Source organism: Pristiophorus japonicus, chromosome 3, assembly GCF_044704955.1.
Source record: "Pristiophorus japonicus isolate sPriJap1 chromosome 3, sPriJap1.hap1, whole genome shotgun sequence".
In the NCBI taxonomy this organism is placed as follows: Eukaryota; Metazoa; Chordata; class Chondrichthyes; family Pristiophoridae; genus Pristiophorus; species Pristiophorus japonicus.
This window is the reverse complement of record NC_091979.1, coordinates 292505877-292529493: the sequence shown is the minus strand read 5'-3', so window position 1 is coordinate 292529493 and position 23617 is coordinate 292505877. Positions and strand designations below refer to the sequence as shown.

The 23617-nt window shown below is 46.2% G+C and overlaps 1 protein-coding gene across 4 annotated transcripts in view; it reads right to left on the bottom strand.

Annotated features, from left to right (window-relative positions):
- The window catches only part of blnk (B cell linker), a 259070-nt gene extending 241483 nt beyond the window's left edge, over positions 1-17587 (bottom strand). For 2 of the 4 annotated variants that reach the window (XM_070875034.1, XM_070875037.1), the window contains exons 1-2: positions 17378-17587; positions 16883-16945 (exon numbers count right to left, since the gene is read on the bottom strand). In XM_070875034.1, the coding sequence (XP_070731135.1) occupies positions 16883-16945; positions 17378-17509 (195 nt within the window). In that variant the 5' untranslated portion in view covers positions 17510-17587. The remainder of the gene's footprint in view (positions 1-16882; positions 16946-17377) is intronic. The other 2 variants (XM_070875035.1, XM_070875036.1) reach the window with 2 other exon arrangements.
- Between the last annotated feature and the right edge of the window lie 6030 nt (positions 17588-23617).

The window sequence follows — 23617 nt, the reverse complement described above, 5'->3', positions numbered from 1 at the left end:
AGGCTCATAGCAACATAGAAACATAGAAACATAGAAAATAGGTGCAGGAGTAGGCCATTCGGCCATTCAATGAGTTCATGGCTGAACATGCAACTTCAGTACCCCATTCCTGCTTTCTCGCCATACCCCTTGATTCCCCCTAGTAGTAAGGACTACATCTAACTCCTTTTTGAATATATTTAGTGAATTGGCCTCAACAATAGAGTGGGTAGTACTCTCACCTCTGAGTCAGAAGGTTGTGGGTTCAAGTCCCACTCCAGAGACTTGAGCTAGGCTGACACTCTAGTGTAGCACTGAGGGAGTGCTGCACTATCAGAGGTGCCATCTTTCGGATGAGTGTTAAACCAAGGCCCCGCCTGCTCTCTCAGGTGGACGTAAAAGATCCCGTGGCACTATATCGAAGAAGAACAAGGGAGTCATCCCCGGTGTCCTGGCCAATATTTATTTCTCAATCAACATCATTAAAAAAAATAGATTTTCTGGTCATTATCACATTGTGGGAGCTTGCTGTGCACATATTGGCTGCTGTGTTTTCTATCTTACAACAGTGACTGCACTTCAAAAGTACTTAATTAGCTGTAAAACTCTTTGGGACACCCCAAGGTCATGAAAATGCTATAGAATTGCAAGCATTTCTTTCTTTCTTTCTTTCTTTCTATAAGTTACAAACTAAAGCCCTGATTTTAACCTAATTTGCCCAGCTGAAACGGGACAGGTTTGGGTCAGACCCTAATGGACAGTTGAACTGGACAAGGTGTAAAACTGTGGAATGACCTGAACCTGTCCCGTCCCCACCAGGCGGGTTACGTTCGAATGGAGGCTCAATTTTTAACAAAAGTAACTGACTGCTCAAAGATTTCCCTACCTGCCAGCACACTGAAATATTTCAAGGTTGTTAATTAAACCTTTCCACAAACTTTGGAAGTCAGACTATTATGCAATTAGTAAACACCACAAAAAAAGTAAACATCAGTCCCTGGAAAAATGCTGGCAATGATTGCCGCACTTAATGACCTACTATGAGAGGAGCAAACAAACTTCAGATAGGGTGGAGCTGATTTTTGTGTCAGCCCAGCACCAGTCAGGTTTGCACGTAATTGACTTGAAGTTTGATGAACTTGCTGTGTTTCCAGGTTCAGCTCATTTGCATGAATTGTGTGAGTAGAAGGTGTGGGTCACACCTCCTATTTGCCACTTTGCCATTGGAGCAGGAATTCATGTGCTGCTCGAAGGGGCAATAGTCTTTTTTCAATGTATTTTGCTGCTGATATCTTGAAAGCAGCATAGAAAAATACCAATGTGATGTGGTAGCAGCAAAATCATACGGTTTGAAAAAGAGACCATAGAAATCCCGATGCAGCAAGTGCAGCAGAGGAGGGATTGTCCTCTTTCCTCTCAATGGCCTTTAGGTCAAACATGGTTGGAGGCACTAAAATCACATTTTGGATAACAAAATATGGTGACACCTGCATTGAAGCATATGCAGAGAATAGCTCAGAGAAGCATATGTGCAGTTGAGAGGAGTGATATGACTGGCAGTTAGGTAGGTTGCTGTGCATATGTGGGTGATGGTGATTTATTTTTCCAGGGCGTAAGAAAGGTGGAGGGAAGAATGTTTATGTCAAGACTGGATGTGGTAATTATGAGAAGATGTAGTCTATGGCAGACTGATGTATAGCTCTTGCAGCTGGCAAAAGTGCTTATGCAGTTAAATGGTCTGGCTGCTCAGGCTCCTGATGATATCCTCTTGGTGATGTTCAGTGCCCAGCAGTTCTTGCTGGTCCATGTTGATTTCTTGTTGAAGCGTGAAGTTATGGAGCATGCAGCAAGCACTTGACAGGGCTATACTGGAGCACGCCCCCCAGATCTGTCAAGGCATAGAAACATAGAAACATAGAAAATAGAAAATAGGTGCAGGAGTAGGCCATTTGGCCCTTCAAGCCTGCACCACCATTCAATATGATCATGGCATCAGAATCTTTCCTTCACCATGCCTTTGGTGCACTTGGTGATGGCTCTGGTGGATGCATGCACCTTACTACACCTGTTCTCAGCAGCAGTATGGAGCTGCCATAGAGGCATTGTGAGCCACAGTTGGAGAAGATAAACCACGTATCAAATAAGAGGGAAATAAAGACATCCTGCCTCCTGCCAGGCAGTTGTATGCATTTTTCTGAACAAATGACTGCACATTATCTGCACATTAATAGAGCGATAGCCCTTTTGGCTCAAAAAAACACTATTATTGTGTGCAGCAACCCATATGGTTACACATGATCCATCTATGGTGTCCAGCACTTTGGGAAATCCAGCCTTCTGGACAAGCCCGAGTGTCTCTCGTACTGTTGCTTGTTGCCCATAGGGAAAATGATGAGATTGCTTGTTCTTTCAAAACAATGTATCAGCCACCTGCTTAATGCATCCAAGAACTGCTGACTGATGTTGCTGATGTCGTGCCAGCCTGGGAAGAACTGGAAGAACATAGTTCAGGGTTAAAGTGTCCTTGACAGCCACTGGCAACGCTGTGCCTGCCTTGGAGTTTGGCTGGAGCTTATCTCGAAGCTTGCAACACAACTCTAGTCACTGCCTCCCTGAAGAATCTCAACCTTCGCATGCTGCCAAAAAATGCAGTTGGAAGAAAAAGTGATGACGGGTAGAACCCCTCCTCTTATCATGTAACCAGACTCTCCTTGCATCCAGGTATTCCTCCTCATCCTCTTCTTCCAAGTAACACACATATCTCACAGGGAATCCATCTGTGTGAAATGGCATGGTGGGAATACAATAACTAACCCCAAAGCTGCCCTACAAAGAGAAGGAAAATGATCCAAAAGCTCATCAAAAGCCTAAGAAAGACAACTCAATTTGGAGCAATGGAGGCACAGCTGCTAGCTGCCTCACATGCTCCTGCCACAGAGGTAGCACCAAGAAAAAGCACAACACATGTTGGGTAGGAGACAGTAAAATCAGAGACACATCACATAGTGTCTCACTTGGGTTGCAGCATATGCTGAGAGTTTAATTTCTATGGTTCAGAGAAACCTTTAACAAACTTTTTTTACCTGGAGGTGCAGCCCAACATCTGTGAATGCCAAATTTATATCAGTGAGATTAGGAAGTTGCACTGCACCGACATTATGACCTGAAAAAAACAGGAAGGTGTAATGAATATACTTCATTATAATTAACTATACTACCCCTTTTCCCCAGGCCCAGCAGAAATGTATGTGATGTGCAAAAGGGATGGGGTCCTGGCATTACTGGTCTTTGCCTCTTTTTCCATTTTGTAATGCTCCATGAACAGGTGCACATGGGCAGTACCAACATGAAAATTGCCCCCTGTAGATGTGGACCATTATCTTTGTTCTCAAAAATGTCACCGAGCATTGCAATGAATGGCAGAAAGCTAGATTCCTTAACTTCCACTGACTTTAAAAAAACCTTTCTCTTAATAAAACATTCCTCATTTGTGGAATTTTTACATTGCTATAGAATGTATGTGAAGATTAAGTTGGTATTGGAGAAACTCCCATTTTTAAAAAAATAATTCCTAGGTGTGGGCATTTGCTGGCAAGACCAGCATTTATTGCCCATCCCTAATTGCCCTTGAGAAGGTGGTAATGAACGGCCGCCTTGAACTGCTGCAGTCCGTGAGGTGAAGATAATCCCACAGTGCTGTTAGGGAGGGAGTTCCAGGACCCAGCAACGATGAAGAAATGGCGATATACTTCCAAGTCAGGATGGTGTGTAACTTGGAGGGGAATTTGCAGGTGATTGTGTCCCCATGCACCTGCTGCCCTTGTCTTTCTAGGTGGTAGAAGTCACGGGTTTGGAAGGTGCTGCCAAAGAAGACTTGGCGAGTTGCTACAGTGCATCTTGTAGATGGTACACACTGCAGTCCCGGTGTGCTGGTGGTAGAGGGAGGTTATGTTTAAGGTGATGGGTGGGGTGTCAATCAAGCGGGCTGCTTTGTCCTGGATGGCGTCAAGCTTCTTGAGTATTGGAGCTGCACTCATCCAGGCAAGTGGAGAGTATTCCATCACACTCCTGACTTGTGCCTTGTAGATGGTGGAAAGGCTTTGGGGAGTCAGGAGGTGAGACACTTGCCACAGAATACCCAGCCTCTGACCTGCTCTTATTTATGTAGCTGGTCCAGTTAAGTTTCTGGTCAATAGTAACCCCCAGGATGTTGATGGTGGGGGATTCAGCAATGATAATGCCATTGAATGTCAAGGGGCAATGGTAAGTCTCTTGCTTATTGGAGATAGTCATTGCCTGGCACGTTTGTGGCGCAAATGTTACTTGCCACTTATCAGCTCAAGCCTGAATGTCATCTAGGTCTTGCTGCATTTGGGCATGGACTGCTTCATTATCTGATGAGTTGTGGATGGAACTAAACACTTTGTAATCATCAGCGAGCAACACCACTTCTGACCTTATGATGGACGGAAGTTCATTGATGAAGCAGCTGAAGATGGTTGGACCTAGGACACTGCTCTGAGGAACTCCTGCAGCAATGTCCTGAGGCTGAGAAATTACAACCATCTTTCTTTGTGCTAGATATGACTCCAACCAGTGAAGAGTTTTCCTCCTGATTCCCATTGACTTCAGTTTTACTAGGGCTCCTTGAAGCTACACTCGGTCAAATGCTGCCTTGATGTCAAGAGAGTCACTCTCACCTCACCTCTGGAATTCAGCTCTTTTGCCCATGTTTGGACCAATGCTGTAATGAGGTCTGGAGCCAAGTGGTCCTGGCAGAACCTGAACTGACCATCAGTGAGCAGGTATTCGTGATTAAGTGCCGCTTGATAGCACTGTCCATGACACCTTCCATCACTTTGCTGATGATTGATAGTAGACTGATGGGGCGGTAATTGGCCGAATTGGATTTGTCCTGCTTTTTGTGGACAGGACACACCTGGACAGTTTTTCACATGATCAGGTAGCTGCCAGTGTTGTAGCTGTACTGGAACAGCTTGACTAGAGCAGAAGTCTTCAGCACGACAATCGAGATTTGTCAGGGCCCATTGCCTTTGCTGCATCCAGTGTGCTCAGCCATTTCTTGATATCAAGTAGAATGAATTGAATTGGCTGAAGACTGGCTTCTGTGATGGTAAGGACCTCAGGAGGAAGCTGATATGGATCATTCACTTGGCACTTCTAGCTGAAGATGGTTGCAAATGCTTCAGCCTTGTCTTTTGCACTCACGTGCTGGGCGCCATCATCATTGAGTATGGGAATATTCTTCCCGTTAGTTGTTTAATTGTCCACCACCATTCACGACTGGATATGGCTAGACTGCAGAGTTTTAATCTAATCCGTTGATTGTGGGATCGCTCAGCTCTGTTTATAACATGCTGCTTCTGCTTTTCAGCATTCATGTAGTCCAACGTCGCAGCTTCCCCAGGTTGGCACCTCATTTCTAGGTATGCCTGGTGCTGCTCCTGGCATGCTCTTCTGCACTTCTCATTGAACTAGGGTTGGTCCCCTGGCTTGACAGTAATAGCAGAGAGAGATATATGCCGGGCCATGAGGTTACAAAATTGTGATGGAATACAATTTTGCTGCTGCTAATGGTCCACAGCACCTCATGGATGCCCAGTTTTGAGCTGCTCGATCTGTTCTGAATCTATCCCATTGAGCATGGTGGTAGTACCACACAACACGATGGAGGGTGTCCTCCGTGTGAAGACGAGATTTCATCTCCACAAGTACTATGCGGTGGTCACAGCTACCGATGCTGTCATGGACAGATGCATCTGCTACAGGTAGATTGGTGAGGAGGAGGTCAAGTAGGTTTTTCCCTCTTGTTAGTTCTCTCAGCACCTACTGCAGGCCCAGTCTGGCAGCTAGTGAACCAGATGGGTTTTTACGACAATCCGATAGTTTCATAGTCACCATTACTTTTTATTCCAGCTGCCGTGGTGCAATTTGAACTCGTGTCTCTGGACCATTAGTCCAGGCCTCTGGATTTCTAGTCCAGTAACATAACCACTGTGCTACCATTCCCTACAGAGGAGGTATGTAAAGAATCTATGGAGTTCTCATGAACACGTCCCCATTACAATTACAACATGCCAAGGTGATGTGTTTTCCAACCTCTTGCTCCCTCCATCTTATTCACATTGGCTATTGACTGGTGTTCTTTTTCAAAATATAATGTAACCCTAATGGTTTATCAAGGATTAATGGGCAAAGACTACACAATCTTGACTCGACAGAAAATCGGTATTTTGCATGAGTCTGCAGAAAAACCTCAAGAACTTGGACTATCCATCTTTAACTTACTTCATCAATAACCTTCCCTCTGCATAACAGTCAGAAGTTTGGCTTTACGATGTTCATCTCTGTTCATAACTCTTCCGATAATGAAGCAGTCAGTCTACAGCAGGACCTTGACAACAACCAAGATTGGGCTGACAAGTAGTAGGGAGTGTGACATAAATATTGCGAAATGACCATCTCTGATAAGAAAAGACTCAACCACCTAACTCTGACCTTCAACAGTATCATATTGCTGAATCCCCACAATCAATATCCTGGCTCTCTTCATTGACCAGAAGCTTAACTGGCCTAGCCTCATGAACACTCTACTCTGTAATAAATGGCTCACCTCATGACCTCTCAAAACCTCTCCACCATTTACAATGCTCAAGTCAAGGGTGTAATGGAATAACCATCACTTGTCTGAATGGGTGCAGCTGCAACAGCTTGACACCATTCAGGACAAAGCTGCCTGCACTCCTGTCACTAAAACTTCTCAGAGCAACTAGGAATGGGCAATAAATGTAGCCTTGCCAGCATTGCATATCTCAAGAACAGAGTTTAAAAAATGATTGAGTAAAAAAGATTGGATTAGTCATCAACAATAGGAAACTAGTGTCATTGGGATACAGGCTGCCAGTGAGATATCAATACAAGTTGAGACTCACAATTAGGAAATGTGGTATCTGGGAAGTGAAACTCAAGCAAATAGAGACACATGTGTCAAGGTAAGATACTGCCTTGAAAAACATGAGCTGATAGAGTTCTGAAAGACTGAAGCTGAAGGTAAAAATTAGAATTCACACTGGCAGTACAATAAGTGTGGTGTTGAATGAAGATCTGAAAGAAGTTGGAGAACTTTCAAAGATTTGAAAGCAAATGTCCATGAAAAACTTTGAATATTTGATGGCAATTACGCCAAAAAATAAATTTATTTTTAAGACGAATTTAGTGCCTATGTCCCACTTTAGGATTTCTGACTATAGCCCCAATTTTAACTCAGCGTGGGAAGTAAGCAGGCAGGGCCGAGGCAGGAGGCAAACCACCCTAACTTCGGCAGCATGAGGCCTGAAAGATTTTAGCTCCCAGGCCTCATCGGCATGCTCCCAGTCAGTTTCCCGCCTGAAATTGTGGTGAAGCAGCAGCTGGCTGGAGGGTGGGGATAATGTCGAGCAGCAGGAGACCGAAGGAACAATCCCTGGCACTCAGATAAGTCACAGGGAAGGGGTTTTGGAAGGGCCTTGCGATTTGAGGGGAGGAAGAACCTGGGGCAGGGGAGGTCTAAACTTTTCTTGTGGAGCCCAGAGGAACACCCTGCTCCTTCTGGCCTGACCAGTTTTAAAAAAAGTTAAAAGGCGACTGTTTGAATCTCTTGTGACACTTCTTCCTGCTAGGTTGTCCTGGCCAGAAAGTCTCAATGTTCTCTGCCCAGGCCCATGGTTAAAATAGCAGTCGGGCATACCGTGTTTGTATTGTTATTGGAAGTATTGTGGAAGAAGTTTAAGAAGGTCTGTTGCTGCCATTTTTGTTCAGTTTACTGCAAAATAAACCAGCTTCTTGATTTATCATCGACCTTGTCTTACCGGAGTGTTCATCAGTTCCACACAGCGAAAACTGGAAAAGCAAAAGCACATGGGGTCATGTGCGAAAAGCATAACTGTGCCATTGAACCCATAGGCCCAAAATTGCCCCCTCCATAAGCCTCTAAGGTAGGAATGGAGTGGAGAGGCTTTACCGACCGGGGGCAGACGGATCGGCTGCCCCATCCGAAATTGGGCCTGGACCGGAAGCAGCGGGAGCAGGTTTCTGCTCTGCCCGTTTTCCCGCCGTGTCAGGCATGCGTCGACCCATTACCAACCGGCGGCGACTCCCTTTCCGCCCCTTGTGATGTATTGCCCGCGGGAGCGGCGCTGCCATCGGTCGGTGCCACTGACAGCTTTCCCCGGCGGGGAGCTGTCTGTGGCTGTGTGGCGCATCCGCCCTTAAAGGGGAGGTCACTGTTCTATATGTATACTTGTAGTTGCTCTGTACAGCCACCAGAGGGCTCATCCCCTGGAGCCCCAAGGGGTCCCATGGTCCCTTGGGAACACAGGTATGTGGGGAGGCTTCACAGGTTGGAGAGGCACTCTGGAGACCTGCAATAAAAGACTAAGGTCACATTTTACTTTGAGCTCACAGTGTTCAGTCTGACTCTTTCTCCATACACTACAACTGGCGACGAGATACAGATAGCGAACCCTAAGATGCAGAGAACAGTGGGCATCTTGGAGAATTTCCCGTTGGGAGATGATTGGGAAACTTTTGTGGAGCGACTCGACTAATACGTCGTGGCCAACGAGCTAGATGGAGAAGAGAGTGCTGCCAAATGAAGGGCGATCCTCCTCACCATCTGTGGGACACCAACATATGGCCTCATGATGAATCTGCTCACTCCAGCAAAACCCACGGAGAAATCGTACGACAATTTGTGCACACTGGTCCGAGAGCATTCTGATGGCAAGGTACCAGTTCTATACCTACAAAAGGTCTAAAGGCCAGGAAATGGCGAGTTATGTTGCCGAGCTCAGACTCCTTGCAGGACATTGCGAATTTGAAGGACATTTGGAGCACATGCTCAGAGACTTTTTCAGACTTGGCATTGGTCACGAAACCATACTTCGCAAACTTTTGACTGTAGAGACCCCAACCTTGAGTGAGGCAATAGCGAAAGCCCAGGCGTTCATTGCCACCAGTGACAATATGAAGCAAATCTCTTAGCACACAAGTGCTGCTACAAGTATTGTGAACAAAGTGATGTTGTTTTTGAATCGTAACATACAGGGCAGGTCACACATACCTGCAACTACACGTCCGCAGATGTCTCAGAGTCCACCATCAAGGGTGATGAATGCAAGGTCATTAACACCTTGGTGGCGCTGCAGGGGGTGATCATCGTTTCCATTCATGCCGATTCAAAGAGTACGTTTGCAAGGGCTGTGGAACAATGAGTTCAATGAGTGTGCATGGCGAGCTGCAAAGCCTGTTAAACCTGCAAACCATTATGTTGCAGAAGAGGACAGATCCACAGAGGATCACGATGAACCAGAGCCTCAGATTGAGGAGACAGAGGTACATGGGGTGCACACATTCACCACGAATTGTCCCCCGATAATGCTGAATGTTGAACTAAATGGGCTCCCGGTGTCAATGGAGCTGGATACGGGCGCGAGCCAGTCCATCATGGGCAAAAAGACTTTCGAAAGGTTGTGGTGCAACAAGGCCTCAACGTCAGTCTTAACTCCAGTTCGCACGAAACTAAGAACTTACACGAAAGAACTGATTCCTGTAATCGGCAGTGCTACTGTAAAGGTCTCCTACGATGGAGCGGTGCACAAGCTACCACTCTGGGTGGTACCGGGCGATGGCCTCCATGCTGCTCGGCAGGAGCTGGCTGGGAAAGATATGCTGGAACTGGGACGACATCCGAGCGCTATCGTTCGCTGATGACACTTCGTGTGACCAGGTTTTAAACAAATTCCCTTCGCTGTTCGAACCAGGCATCAGGAAATTCCAAGGAGCAAAAGTGCAGATCCACCTAATTCCGGGGGCGCGACCCATCCATCACAAGGCAAGAGCAGTACCGTACATGATGAGAAAGGGTCGAGATCGAGCTAGACCGGCTGCAAAGAGAGGGCATAATTTCTCCGATCGAGTTCAACGAGTGGGCCAGTCCTATCGTCCCAGTCCTCAAGGGAGAGGGCACCATCAGAATCTCTGGCGATTACAAAGTAACTATCAATCGTTTCTCCCTGCAGGACCAATACCCACTACCAAAGGCCGATGACCTCTCTGCAACGCTGGCGGGAGGAAAGACGTTCACGAAGCTGGATCTGACTTCAGCCTATATGACACAGGAACTGAGGGAATCATTGAAGGCTCTCACCTGCATCAAGATGCACAAAGGTATTTTTGTTCATAACACATGCCCGTTTGGAATCCGATCAGCAGCGGCGATATTCCAAAGAAACATGGAAAGCTTACTGAAGTCGGTCCCGCACACCGTGGTCTTCCAGGATGACATCTTGGTCACAGGTCGGAACACAGTTGAGCATCTGCAGAACCTGGAGGAGGTTCTTAGTCGACTCAACCATATGGGGCTCAGGTTAAAACGCTCGAAGTACATTTTCCTGGCTCCTGAAGTGGAGTTCCTGGGAAGGAGGATTGCGGCAGACGGCATCAGGCCCACCAACGCGAAGACGGAGGCAATCGAGAATGCACCGAGGTCACAGAACGTGACGGAGCTGCGGTCGTTTCTGGGACTCCTGAACTACTTTGGTATTATCTTTCCGGGTCTCAGCACACTGTTAGAACCACTACATGTCTTAGTACGAAAAGGGGATGAATGGGTTTGGAGCAAAAGCCAAGAAAATGCCTTTGTAAAAGAGAGGAAATTGTTATGCTCAAACAAATTGCTTGTGTTGTATGATCCATGTAAGCGTTTGGTACTAGCATGTGATACGTTATCATATGGCGTCGGGTGTGTATTGTAACAAGCTAATGATTTCTGGAAACTGCAACCGTTTGCTTATGCACCCAGGAGTCTGTCTAAGGCTGAGAGAGCCTACAGCATGATTGAGAAAGAAGCGTTAGCGTGTGTCTGTGGGGTAAAAAAAAAGCATCAATATCTGTTTGGGCTAAAATTCGAATTGGAAACTGACCATAAGCCATTTATATCTCTGTTCTCTGAGAGTAAAGGGATAAATACCAACGCATCGGCCCACATCCCGAGATGGGCGCTCACGCTGTCCGCATATAACTACGCCATTAGCCACAAGTCAGGCACAGAAAACTGCACTGATGTTCTCAGTCGGCTGCCATTGCCTACCACGGGGATGGAAATGGCACAGCCCACAGATCTAGCCATGGTTATGGAAGCATTTGAGTGTGAGCAATCACCCGTCACTGCCCGGCAGATCAAAATCTAGACAAACCAGGACCCCTTACTATCTCTAGTCAAAAGCTGTGTGCTTTACGGGAGCTGGTCCAGTGTCCCAGTGGAAATGCAGGAAGAGATAAAGCCGTTCCAGCAGCGCAAAGATGAAATGTCTATACAGGCAGACTGCCTTCTGTGGGGCAATCGAGTAGTGGTCCCCAAGAAGGGCAGAGACACCTTTATCAATGACCTCCACAGTACCCACCCAGGCATCGTAATGATGAATGCGATAGCCAGATCCCACATGTGGTGGCCCGGTATCGATGCGGACTTATAGAGTCCTGCGTTCACAGATGTAATACAGTTAAGCAATGTACCCAGGGAGGCGCCGCTAAGTTTATGGTCTTGGACCTCCAAACCGTGGTCTAGGGTACACGTCGACTATGCAGGCCCATTCTTGGGTAAAATGTTCCTTGTAGTTGTAGACGTGTACTCCAAGTGGATTGAATGTGAGATAATGTCGGCTAGCACATCCGCTGCCACTACTGAAAGCATGTTTGCCACTCACGGCTTACCCGATGTCCTGGTGAACGACAACGGGCCATGTTTTACAAGTGCTGAGTTCAAAGAATTCATGACCCGTAACGGAATCAAACATGTCACATCTGCCCCGTTTAAACCAGCGTCCAATGGTCAGGCAGAGAGAGCAGTGCAAACCATCAAGCAAGGCTTGAAGAAGGTAACTGAAGGCTCAATGCAGACTCACCTATCCCGAGTCTTGCTTAGCTACTGCACGAGACCCCACTCACTTACTGGGATCCCACCTGCTGAACTGCTCATGAAAGGAACACTGAAGACAAGGCTCTCGTTAGTTCACCCTGATCTACATGAACAGGTAGAGATCAGGCGGCTTTAACAAAGTGTATACCATGATGGCGCAAATGTGTCACACGAGATTGCAATCAACGATCCTGTATTTGTATTAAATTATGGACAAGGTCCCAAGTGGCTTCCCGGCACTGTCATGGCCAAAGAGGGGAGCAGGGTGTTTTGGGTCAAACTTTCAAATGGGCTCAGTCACTGGAAACACTTGGGCCAAATCAAACTCATATTCACGGACTACCCTGAACAACCCACCTTGAACCCCACCTTTTTTGATCCACCAACATACACACCAGTGGCAACCGGCACCACGGTTGACCACGAAGCAGAACCCATCATCCACAGCAGCCCAGCAGGGCCCAACACACCAGGCAGCCCAGCAAGGTCAGCTGCACAGCAGCCCAGTGAGGGCCCAACAAATGATTCAACAACACCAGCTTTCACACCGAGACGATCAACCAGGGCAAGAAGGGTCCCAGATCGACTCACATTGTAAATAGTTACACTATTGACTTTGGCGGGGGAGTGTTGTTATTTATGTAAACTTGCATTTACTCTGTACAGCCACCAGAGGACTCATCCCCTGAAGTCCCAAGGGATCCCATGGTCCCTTGGGAGCACAGGTATTTAAGAAGGCTTCGCAGGTTGGAAAGGCACTGTGGAGACCTGCAATAAAAGACTAAGGTCACACTTTACTTTGAGCTCACAGTATTCAGTCTGACTCTTTCTCCATACACTACAGTCGCGATGCCGGCAACTCCATTGTATTTATTTTTGTCGGCCGACTGCCCGGTCCGCCCGACAATTATGCCCCCGGGTTCAGCTGGGCCAGTAACAGGCAGCCTGGCACCCCCTCGTGGGTTCCAGGCCACTGGCCCGGCCGAAATCCTCCCTAGTGGCCCAGTGAGCCAAACTGAACTTGTTGCAGAGCTTGCAGCGGCTCTCTCCTTTAACTGAAAGGGAGGAACTTTGTGACACGTCTGCGCGACGCGGCATGTATGCATCACACTGAAATCATCAGTGATGCGGTGACGTCATCAGCATGGCGCTGATGACTGGTCGGGAAAAGATTTGGCAGTTTTCAAATATATACCCTGAACAAAAGATGTATAATGTTTGCTTTTCAGGACAGCGTCGTGCTGAGTGGTGGTTGCATAGGCAGATGAGAGATATTTAAAATGTAGGATGGACAGTTGCTTTGCACAGAATCCAGTTCAATGACCAATTCATTAGCAATGTCTAGTCATTTCAGGAAGTAATGTAGCACCTTGATATTGACAACCTCTTTTGATCTCTGCTAGTCTTTGAAGAAAGACTTTTAAAAATCAGGACAAAGGTCCCAGAAGGGTGGGTAGCAGCAGGCTGCAAGTGGGGCAAAGTCCTTGCATTTACATTTGGAAAAAGCCCACCAGAGTGGGTTAGCACTTGCAGCCTTTTATTTTTGTAATACTATGCGGACAGAAGTTATACTGATTGGTTCTCGTCATACTTATTGCTCTGTATGTTTTACTTATGATTGAAGAAAGCCGCTGACAAATCAAACCAAGCGTTATTTTGTTTGGTGTTAACGCAGCCTGCCTTCAGAGAGACTGAAGAAGTACATGTGCATAAGACATGAAGAGGCAGCCCAGAACACAAGGGAGTTTCATTATTATACATCTAGGCTCTGCTACTGCGCTAGTAGATACAGGGCAGTATGTGTCACCTTCTGCAAGAAGCAGGCAAGCAGGGACTGACCCACTGAACCTGTGGTAAACCTGAATTTGTATCTACAGGCTAAGTGCATAAATGTTAGAGAAACATTTAATGACAACAGGATTATTTATGTATTTATTGCACAATGTTCAATTAGGCTCAGATCTATGTACCAGGAAGTTGTAAAGCTGCTAAATATAATTTAATTGAAACAACTTACTAAAGCACAGTTTTGACATGGTTTGAGAAGCTTGAGGTAATTTTAGCAACAAGTTAATACTTGTAAAGAAGTATTGGAAAGGACAGGTTGGACACATAGAGGCTCAATTTCCAATAAAGCCACTTTGATGCACGTCTACATTTTTTGCTAAAATTAGCAAAGACAGGAAATTGAGCCTCTATGTCTAATCTGTACTTTACAATACTTCCTTACTGAAGTAACAGGCACATTTCTTAAATCTTTGTAAATCAGCATTATTATTCTTGAGGTCAGTCAGTACACACACTTGAGGAACTTTCACCTTGTGCTATTTTATCATTTGTTTTTGTTTCTATGATTCCATCACAAGTGGTCAGATTCATTTCAAAGACAGATGTTAACCTTACAATATGAAGTGAGTTAATGCCATTCTATAATTAGAGGAACTTGAAGAGGAAAAAAATTACAAAGCTATGGGGAAAGAACAGGGGAGTGGGACTAATTTGATAGTTCTACCAAAGAGCTGGCACAGGCACAATGGGCCGAATGGCCTCCTTTTGTGAGTAAAATCCTAGATTATAAAGCTGACGTAGATCTAGAAATGACCAGAAAATGCAAACAAAGCACTGGGGTTCATATCTTGTGGCATACATTTGAAAAGCAGAGAAGTTATGTTAAATGTATATGAAACCTTGGTTAGACCACACTTAGAGTACTGTGCACCATTCTGGTCTCTACATTGCAACAAGGATATGGAGGCACTGGAGAAGGTGCACAAAGATTTACAAGGCTTTACCAGAACTGAGAGGTTATAATTATCAGGAAAGACTAAACAGATTGGAATTCTTTTCTGTAGAAAAGAGAAAGCTGAGGGGTGACCTAATAAAGATCTTTAAGATTATGAAAGGGTTTGATAGGGTGCACATAGAGAAGATGTTTCCACTTGTGTGGAGTCCAAAACTATAAGATAGTCACTAATAATTCCAATAGGGAATTCAGGAGAAACATCTTTACCCAGAGAGTTGTTAGAATGTGGAACTCGCTACCACGTGGAATGGTTGAGGCGAATAGCATCGATGCATTTAAGGGGAAGTTGGATAAGTACAAGGGAAAACGGAACAGTAGGATATTCTTAAAAGGTTAAGTGAATTAGAGTAGAAGACTTGTGTGGAGCATAAACACCGGCATGGACCAGATGGACCGAATGGCCTGTTTCTGTGCAGTAAAATTTAAGTCATTCTATGTATTTTGCAGCCGTATCATTGGGGAGAGAGCAGTGGGATCCACGATGAAATGGATGTTTTTAGCTGTTTATGCTGTTTATCCAGGGATTCCACTGATTTCCTGCTGCGAAACACCCGCAGAAACTCCAAGCAATGGAGTGTTACTCACAGAGTAGCCGCACAGTGACACTGCGTGTTGTAATCTGATACCTAGTTGAACTTCAAAAGGTGAACGTAATCAGTTTTTCATGAATTTTTAAATTTTTAGGTCTATATTATTTTAGAAACATTGGAGTAGGTTTTCAACTGGCCACCCAGGTATAAAACTGTCATTGCGGATCAGCGCTGGTTATAGAAACTACCCGATTTTTACTTCTCTGATCTGCAGCACCAGTCTTACGGCTGGGCGGCAAGTTGAAAATCTAAAAGCAAAATACTGCAGATACTGGAAATCTCAAATAAAAATAAAGAATGCTGGAAACACTCAGCAGGTCAGGCAGCATCTGTGGATGACCTTTAGTCAGAACTGACGTTACCCTATGGTGCTGCCCAATCTGCTGAATGTTTCTAGCACTTTCTATTTTTATTAAAGTTGAAAATCTGCCCTCCCCCACTCCCCCACAATTCCTCAACTTAGTGAGAAAGCAATATGGTAATCAATCAATACAACTTTCAAAGAAGAGTGCTTTCATCTATTTCTCCTCCTTTTATTGGGAATTGTTTGCAGAGTGATAATTCTTGATTGGTAGCCTTCATTCCCATTGAGTGGAGCATTCCATATTCGTTGAGCTGTGATTTGTTGGTGTTTTATAAAAATGATGGCCCAAAAATTCCTGCTCCCAGGGTCCGTATGGAGCGTGTACGGACCTGGGAAGGCATTGCAAAAGCCGGTTTTCAGCGCACAATGCGCAAGCTGGAACTTTACAGATCTTCCGTATCTCAGGAGCGAGGACATTTGCAAGGGCAAGATTGCAATATTTACCCATATCTTGCCCAGCAAATGTCCTGAAAACTCTTGCGCCTGATAAAAGCAGGCGCATAGCCGACTTTTACAGGTGTAAGAGTTTTAAAATACACAAAAACATTTTAAAATAAAATTATAAAAGCATATTTTATTGTTAAAAACCCTCCCCACTATGGTAAGTTTATTTTAAACCATAATTACAAAAACCTTTTTAAAATTCGGAAAAATATGTGGTGTATTTTTTCTATTTTTTATTAGAGTTTTGTGTGCTGGGGTGGCGGGGGGGGGGGTTCTCATTCATAATAATGGGAACTCCAACTACAGAGTTCACATTATTATGAATGAGAATATACTTTACCTTGATTGGCTGCCCAGAGTCATGTGACTGCAGCTCCAGCCCTGCGCACGTCCAGACGTGCACGCGCTGCGTGGCGCAGTCAGTGGAGGCCTCAGGACCGGGAACTCGCATGGGCTCAGCAGGAACAGGTAGGTGCACATCTTTTAGAAGTTTTTCCATTGATCACTCACGGGAAGCCGCTGACTGAGATTTCTGGACTGATATTTTAGCCAATGACATGTGGTATCGTACTAAGGATGACTCTTTGAGCAATGATGTGTGACACCTTGGGATGTGAGAGGCACATGCTACATTTAAGACTCCACCAAGTAGTTACAACAGCCATAAAAGGGAAAACATGGGTTCAGCATTATGAAAGAAAATAAAGTACTATCAATTCACTTACCAAAAACATTGCACCAGATATTCTCTGCCTGTCCACTATACTGGCAGGGCCATATAAATTATTCTGTGTATAAATGAGGAACATGCGTTTAGCTTCAAAGATTAGCCGGTCAAAAGGTTACAAAGAAAATCACAATTTATTTAATTCTTCCAAAATTGTCACTGTTGCAAAACATTATAGATAAGGCAAGAATTTGTTTAATCGACAGATTTGCTTTAGGTTAGCATTGAGTGGAATGACCATGTTGTCAACAGAATTCTGATCTCATTCTGTAACGCTGCAAATGACAGCCTTGTCCAGACTCCCTAAATTACAGGACAATCAGCAGCCTTGCAGGACTTCCTGGATTCACTGGAATACTTTCCTTCTATTTATTGAAGTTTTACTCCGTTTACTCGCATTTTTCTTGTCACAATTTTGTAAACGGACTGTAGCAATTAATATGCATTGAGAACTTCTAAATAAAATCAAGCCGGTGTTTTCACGGGTACTCACAGGCGTCTCTCTGAAACTCGTAATTTTGACTTTAAAAGGGAGCAGGTTCTGTCTTACCAGTCGCAGGAATTCTGCTAGTTCCCAAGTACTCCAGTTTTCACACTCTTCTCGAGTTGGGAGCCTTGTGGCCATTGTACACCACAGATAACTCAGATGTCCTTGATCTGATCTTTGTGATTTTAGTTCTAATGACTGACCCTTCTACCCCGCTTTCCCAGCACAAGGCGGAAGTTTTCAAGATTTGCAGTTCTAAAGGTCCGTCCCCACGCCTATTTTACCACTGCGCAATCGGCAAATATTTTGCTACATTAGTAGGGCAGAAATGACGAGATAAGCGGCAGATATTACACTTGGCTGCTTATGAATTCAGTGAAAATAGACGACAGTAACAGGCAGCAGTAGAGTGCGATGGGAGCAAACCATTCCACTTGTTATATATTACAGCTAGAAATAGTAACAATTAATTGACATGATACTTTTCGGTACATTTAAGTTTGTTCAATATATTTATTCTTCACTGATTTTTTTTAAACAATTGCTTGCTAAATGTATGGATAACTTTAAGATGGGATTTGAGCGTGCACTAAACCTGGAGTTTCCGCCACATTTGCGCCCGGAGAGAGATGTGCAATCTGGGCGCAAACCAAGTACGTGGCTTAAAAGATCGCGGAATTTTGTGCGTATGTGAGTTACGCGCAACAGTACAATGCGCCCGAGTATCCTCGGTGTTTTACGCCCGTCCATCAATGCCTGCAGCGGAACTAATCTCCACTCGCAAAATTGGCCAGCCACCGCCCCCCACCCCCGCCAGCGCTCAAATGCGAGTACTTCCAATTGCGCTTGTTCGGGGGTCTCCTAAAATTGCGTCCAGATTTTCAGGCGCACAGGCACCCGTATTCACCTCAAAGAAGTGAAGATCAGCTGACCAGGAGCTATTTGAAGCCACCTCTTGCTGCTGCGAGAAGCCATTATACAGGCTATTCTTGAAACAAAATAGAAAGATGGCTAATGTTATGGCTCTGTCCCTGGAGGAAGGAGAGATTCAGAGACAGGATGCTCAGAGAGTGAAGCACCACAGGAGGAAACTGCGCTCCATTGACAGTGGGGTGGAATGATTATCTCACAAGGCCTCAGCAAGAGCCATGGATCATCACTGAAGCCAGAAGAGCTGACGTCTGGGACTCCATCAATGTGATCCCAATGCTCCATCATTGTGCCATGACTGGGGACCTGTGGATATCAATGCTGCCCAGGGCCCTCTTGCTCCTTTGCTACTCCACCAGTATGCACTTCATGCCTGTAGCCGTTAGGTGAGACTCCATTAACTCACCAGTCTGTGGCTGTCTTCTGGGAGGTCCCTTGGAGAGGCAGAGGGATCCTCCACCTCCTTTGAGTCTCTCCCTCCCCCCAAACTGGATTCAAATGCCTGTGAGCTCATCTGGCATTCAAGCTATTGTTCAGCCTGATCTAATGGGGGGGGGGGGGTGTGATGGGGGAGGCCTCGTGGGTGGGAATCGGAGGCCTCAAACCTTTAACCTAAAAAAATGTGTGGGTTGGGTTGAGGTGGGTGTGGGTAGTTAAATCTGAATCCCGACCTCCAATCCACCCACTTCTGTTTGTAACAATAATGGGACAGATGATTGGCAGCCAATCTGCCGCCAGGAGGCGGGACATCTATTTAAATATAATGAGGCTGGGAAACAGAGGCTTCCTATTCAAATTGGGCCCAGTTGTTAAATTCAGCAGGGCCTGTAGGAAACCCGTTCTCTGGATTTTCCAACAGCTTCAGAGCCCCCCCTCTCCCCCCCCCCCCCCCACACTCCCCCATCCACCAACTCACAACCAGCCTTTCTTATTAACATTCAGCCCAATGTCTCCACGCTGTTACCCATTTGAGGAGAGCTAATGACTCTGTCTCTTCTTGAGGGTGGCTTGAAGGTGGAGTGGAGACTGCCCTCTCAGAAAGGAGTGGAGGTGTGGAGCTCTGACATCCCATTGATCCCTCCTCTGGCAGCTTAATGAATACAAGCTCCATCTCTTCTGGATGCTACTCCCTCTCTCACACTTTCTCCACTTCCTCTTTCTCCTCCTCCTTCTCGTCCCCCTCTTGCACAGCAGCTGTCTTCCTCTATCTCGGCCAACCTGAGAGGGTTTCAATGAATGCCCTTGTCTGCTGAAATGCTCCGTGGGGTTATGGAGCTGAGAAGCTAGGTCTATTTCCTGTGCTGGAGCATTGAGAAATAGCAAGTGGACAGATGCTCACTTGGTTGTGGACTCTTTTCTCCCCCTCCCTCCACCCCCCACTTTGCTCTTCACTGGTGCGGCAGTACAACATCTCCACCGCCTTCTGCTCATCTCCCCACCCCACTCTTCAATTTCTCCTGGGCATTGTGTGCCTGCTGGCTCTGCAATGACAAAATGGAAAATAATGTGTTTATAGTCCTTTGTGTGTGTGGAGCAATGGAAGGAGCTACTGGTCTGCATCTTTCCAAAAGGTTTTGCCGACATGTCACTTGTATGTATGTAGACCTTAACCAAATGTAAGACTTGGTTCGAGGGGGCACACCTGTGGGAGACCTAAGGGTCATCTGTGCACCCTGGGGCAAGCAGGTATAAAAGGTGATCCACCATGCTGCTTCCTCACTCTGGAGTCTGAATAAAGAGACCAAGGTCACAATAGTTTAAGCTTGTGAATTTATTCTGAATATAACAAATTGACGACGAATAACGGATCAAGAACTTTCACGCGGCAATGGCTGCTGTAAGAGGTGGTTTTCAGGGGGTCAGCTTTCCCTTCTGACCTTATATGAGCGGTTCAGAATCGCTCCCATGCCCTTGGTTCTAGATACTGGAATTATGAAGGGACTGTGACAGAATTGGACTGACAATCAGTTTCAAGGTAGGAAGCAGGTATAGCTTTATTGTGTTTAAAAAGAAGTAAAAAGGCACACCTTTAATAACACACACAGAATAGGAATACCATTACACACTGAGGGGTACAACACATTGAATAAAATGTCAACTTACAGCCTGTGGGGAAAAGAATACAGCTTGAACTCTAAATGGGGTAAAGAAGAGAATGCAGATACATTTACACAAGTTATTCCAGCCCCCCCCCCTCCCAATTCCCCTAGCTAACTAAGTTATAGCTCTGGGGGGGTTCAGGGGCTATGCTCACCAATCCCTTTTTGACAGTTCCAACTCCGGGGTTCGCCTTAGTTGTCCACGTTCTGTAGTCTGTACCCCTTGGTAGCGTAGGACCAGCTTGTAGAGTGGAAAAATCTTGGGTTTTTCTTCGGTTTTGTCTGGTTGGTTCCGGTTGACTGTTTGATTGGTCGCGATGGTCCGAAACTTTCCGATAGTCGTTTTGAAAGCCTGTTTGCTGTTGTGGTGCTGTCCTTCTGGGTTTTAGAGATTCCTTTCGCCGATGTTTCGGGGTCCCACTTTTCGAGGCTGGTGTAGAACTTATTTTTTTTTATTTCAGAACTTATGCAACGAGACTGCTAACTTAATAGTGTCTCTAGAAGCACACTTAACTGCCAGAACAGGCTTCAATTATACTAAAACAGGCTTCCTTATCTTCCATCAAATCAGTTCCTGGGCTTTGTTTAAACTGTTCTGTCCATTGATTTTCAATGTTTCCTTTGTCAGCAGTAACTTGATTAGGGTGTGAGAATGTGCTATCACTGGTTTTGCATTGTTTTAGGATTGTCCAGTTTCCTAACCATCTAGTTGGGCACATGATTTCCATTGTGCATGATTGGGTAATTTGATTATCTCTTAGGGGGTGAATTGGTGTTGCATAGTTCCCCCAGACTCTCTGGGATCCTTAATACATGAATTTGCTTCACAGAGGTTAGCCCCACCTCCTGTATTTTTCGCAGCCAAAATGTTGTAGAATCTTAAAATTGATATGCTCCTTCCCATAGATGTTTAGGGGATCTCAGGCTTCTGTAATTTAGGTCCATTTTGAATTCCCTTTCCTAGGAGTCCAAACACTACGGGGGGGGGGGGGGGGGGGGTGAATGCATCCCCCTTTTATCCCCTGCCGGCTTCGTCTGCCCCTTTAAACTCATTTTAAAAGTCCAGAAAGGGATTCTTCTCCTCTGCAGGGGAAAGGTACCAGGAATCTTTGCGAAATATTGGTAAATTCTACACTGCCATTGGTATTCTTGAGAGATTTGTTGAGGGTGATGATTGGGAAGCCTTGTTGAGCGCCTCGACCAGTACTTTGTGGCCAACGAATTGGACAAGGCTGAGACGGCGACCAAGCGCAGAGCGATTCTCCTCACCATATGTGGGTCATCGGTATATGGCGTTCTTTAAAATTTGCTGGCACCGGTCAAACTAACGGACAAATCTTACGCAGAGCTGTGTATGCTGGCGAAGGAACACCTCAAGCCAAAGGAGAGCATCCTGATGGCCAGGTACCGCTTTCACATGCACCGTCGCTCCGAGGGCCAGAACGTGGCGAGTTTTGTCGCCGACCTAAGATGCCTTGCGGGGCAGTGTGACTTTGCAGGATCCTTGGGGGAAATGTTGCGGGACTTTTTCGTGCTTGGAATTGGCCACGAGATCATCCTTCGCAAACTGCTGTCTGCTGAATCCCTAGATCTGAGCAAGGCCATCACGATAGCCCAAACCTTCATATCCATGAGCGATAACACGAAACAGATATCTTCACAGAATTGAAGCTCACCGGCAAGCACCATGCACAAAATAATGTTTGCAACAGGCAGAACAGCACAGGGCAGGGCCCACCCGATTGCAAAGGCCAGACCTAGGCCTAGAGTGACTCAGAGTCCGCCATGGGATGTGAATGCATATCCATTAGCACCATGTTGGCGCTGCAGTGGCAGCCATAGAGCTCATCAATGTAGATTCAAGCCCTATGTGTGCAAGGGCTGTGGAACAATGGGGCACCTCCTGCGAATATACAAATGATCTCTGATTCACCACGTGACAGTCAGGAGAGGATAACCGATCCAGCGAGGATCACGATGAACGAGCAGGAGAGGCAACTGAACCTGAGGATGAAGCGGAAGTATATGCGATACACACCTTCACCACTAAAAACCCTCCGATAATGTTAAAAGTTGAACATTAATGGCACTCCAGTCTCCATGGAACTAGACATGGGGGCGAGTCAATCAGTTATGAGCCAGAAGGCTTTTGAGAGGCTGTGGAGCAACGAAGCACAGCGACCCAAGCTGATCCCGATTCAGGCAAAGCTACGCACCTACACCAAGGAACTGATACCAGTTATTGGTAGTGCGGACATCAGAGTATTCCATGAGGAAGCAGTGCACAATTTACCACTGTGGTGATGGGCCAATGCTGCTTGGCAGGAGGTGGATGGGGAAGATTCGATGAAACTGGGAAGACCTCTGCGTACCTTCTCCGGCGAATGAGGCCTCCCTTTCTCAAAGGCTGAGCAAACCCCTACTTTCAGCTGAACCAGACATCGAAGTGCAGATCCATTCGCAGATCCCCAAGGCACAGGCTGCTCATCACAACCACGAGGAGGTAAAGCTCAACCGAGCAGCGGTACAGGCGCGGTACCCACCACCCAAAGTCGATGACCCCTTTTGCGACGATGGAAGAGGCTCCAGATTGACCATGCAGAGTGGGACTCCGGCCGAAATGATCCGAATGCGTCTTCCTGCCGCCAGAGGCAAAATACCTGGGGAGGAAGATCACGGCAGTCGGCATCACGGACACGGACGAGAGGGCACCCAGACCACGGGACGAGAAGGCGTCCAAACTACGGGACGAAGGTGCATCCAGACCACGGGACGAGGAGGCGTCCAGACCATGGGACAAGAGTGAGTCCAGACCATGGGATGAAGGTGCATCCAGGCCATGGGACGAGAGAGCGTCCAGACCACGGGAGATCGCCTCAACGGAACGGAGGAATGTGTCACCCAGCAAGGAAGACGACTGGGTTTGGGGCAAAGGTAAAGGGGCGGCCGCGGTGAAGGCCAGGAACCGACTACGCTCCAATAAATTGTGTGCACCGTGTAACCCTTGTGAGCGGTCTTTCACGGCCAATGATGTACCATTGTATGGGGTTGGGGGTACCTTACAACAAGCCAAAGTAGCGGGCGAACACCAACCGGTCGTATATGTATCTAACAAAGTATTCGTAGCAAGTGATGTGTTATCACACGGGGTCAGGAGTGTTGTGCAGCAAGCAAAAGTAGCGGGCGAACCCCAAACGGTTGAACATGTATCAAATAA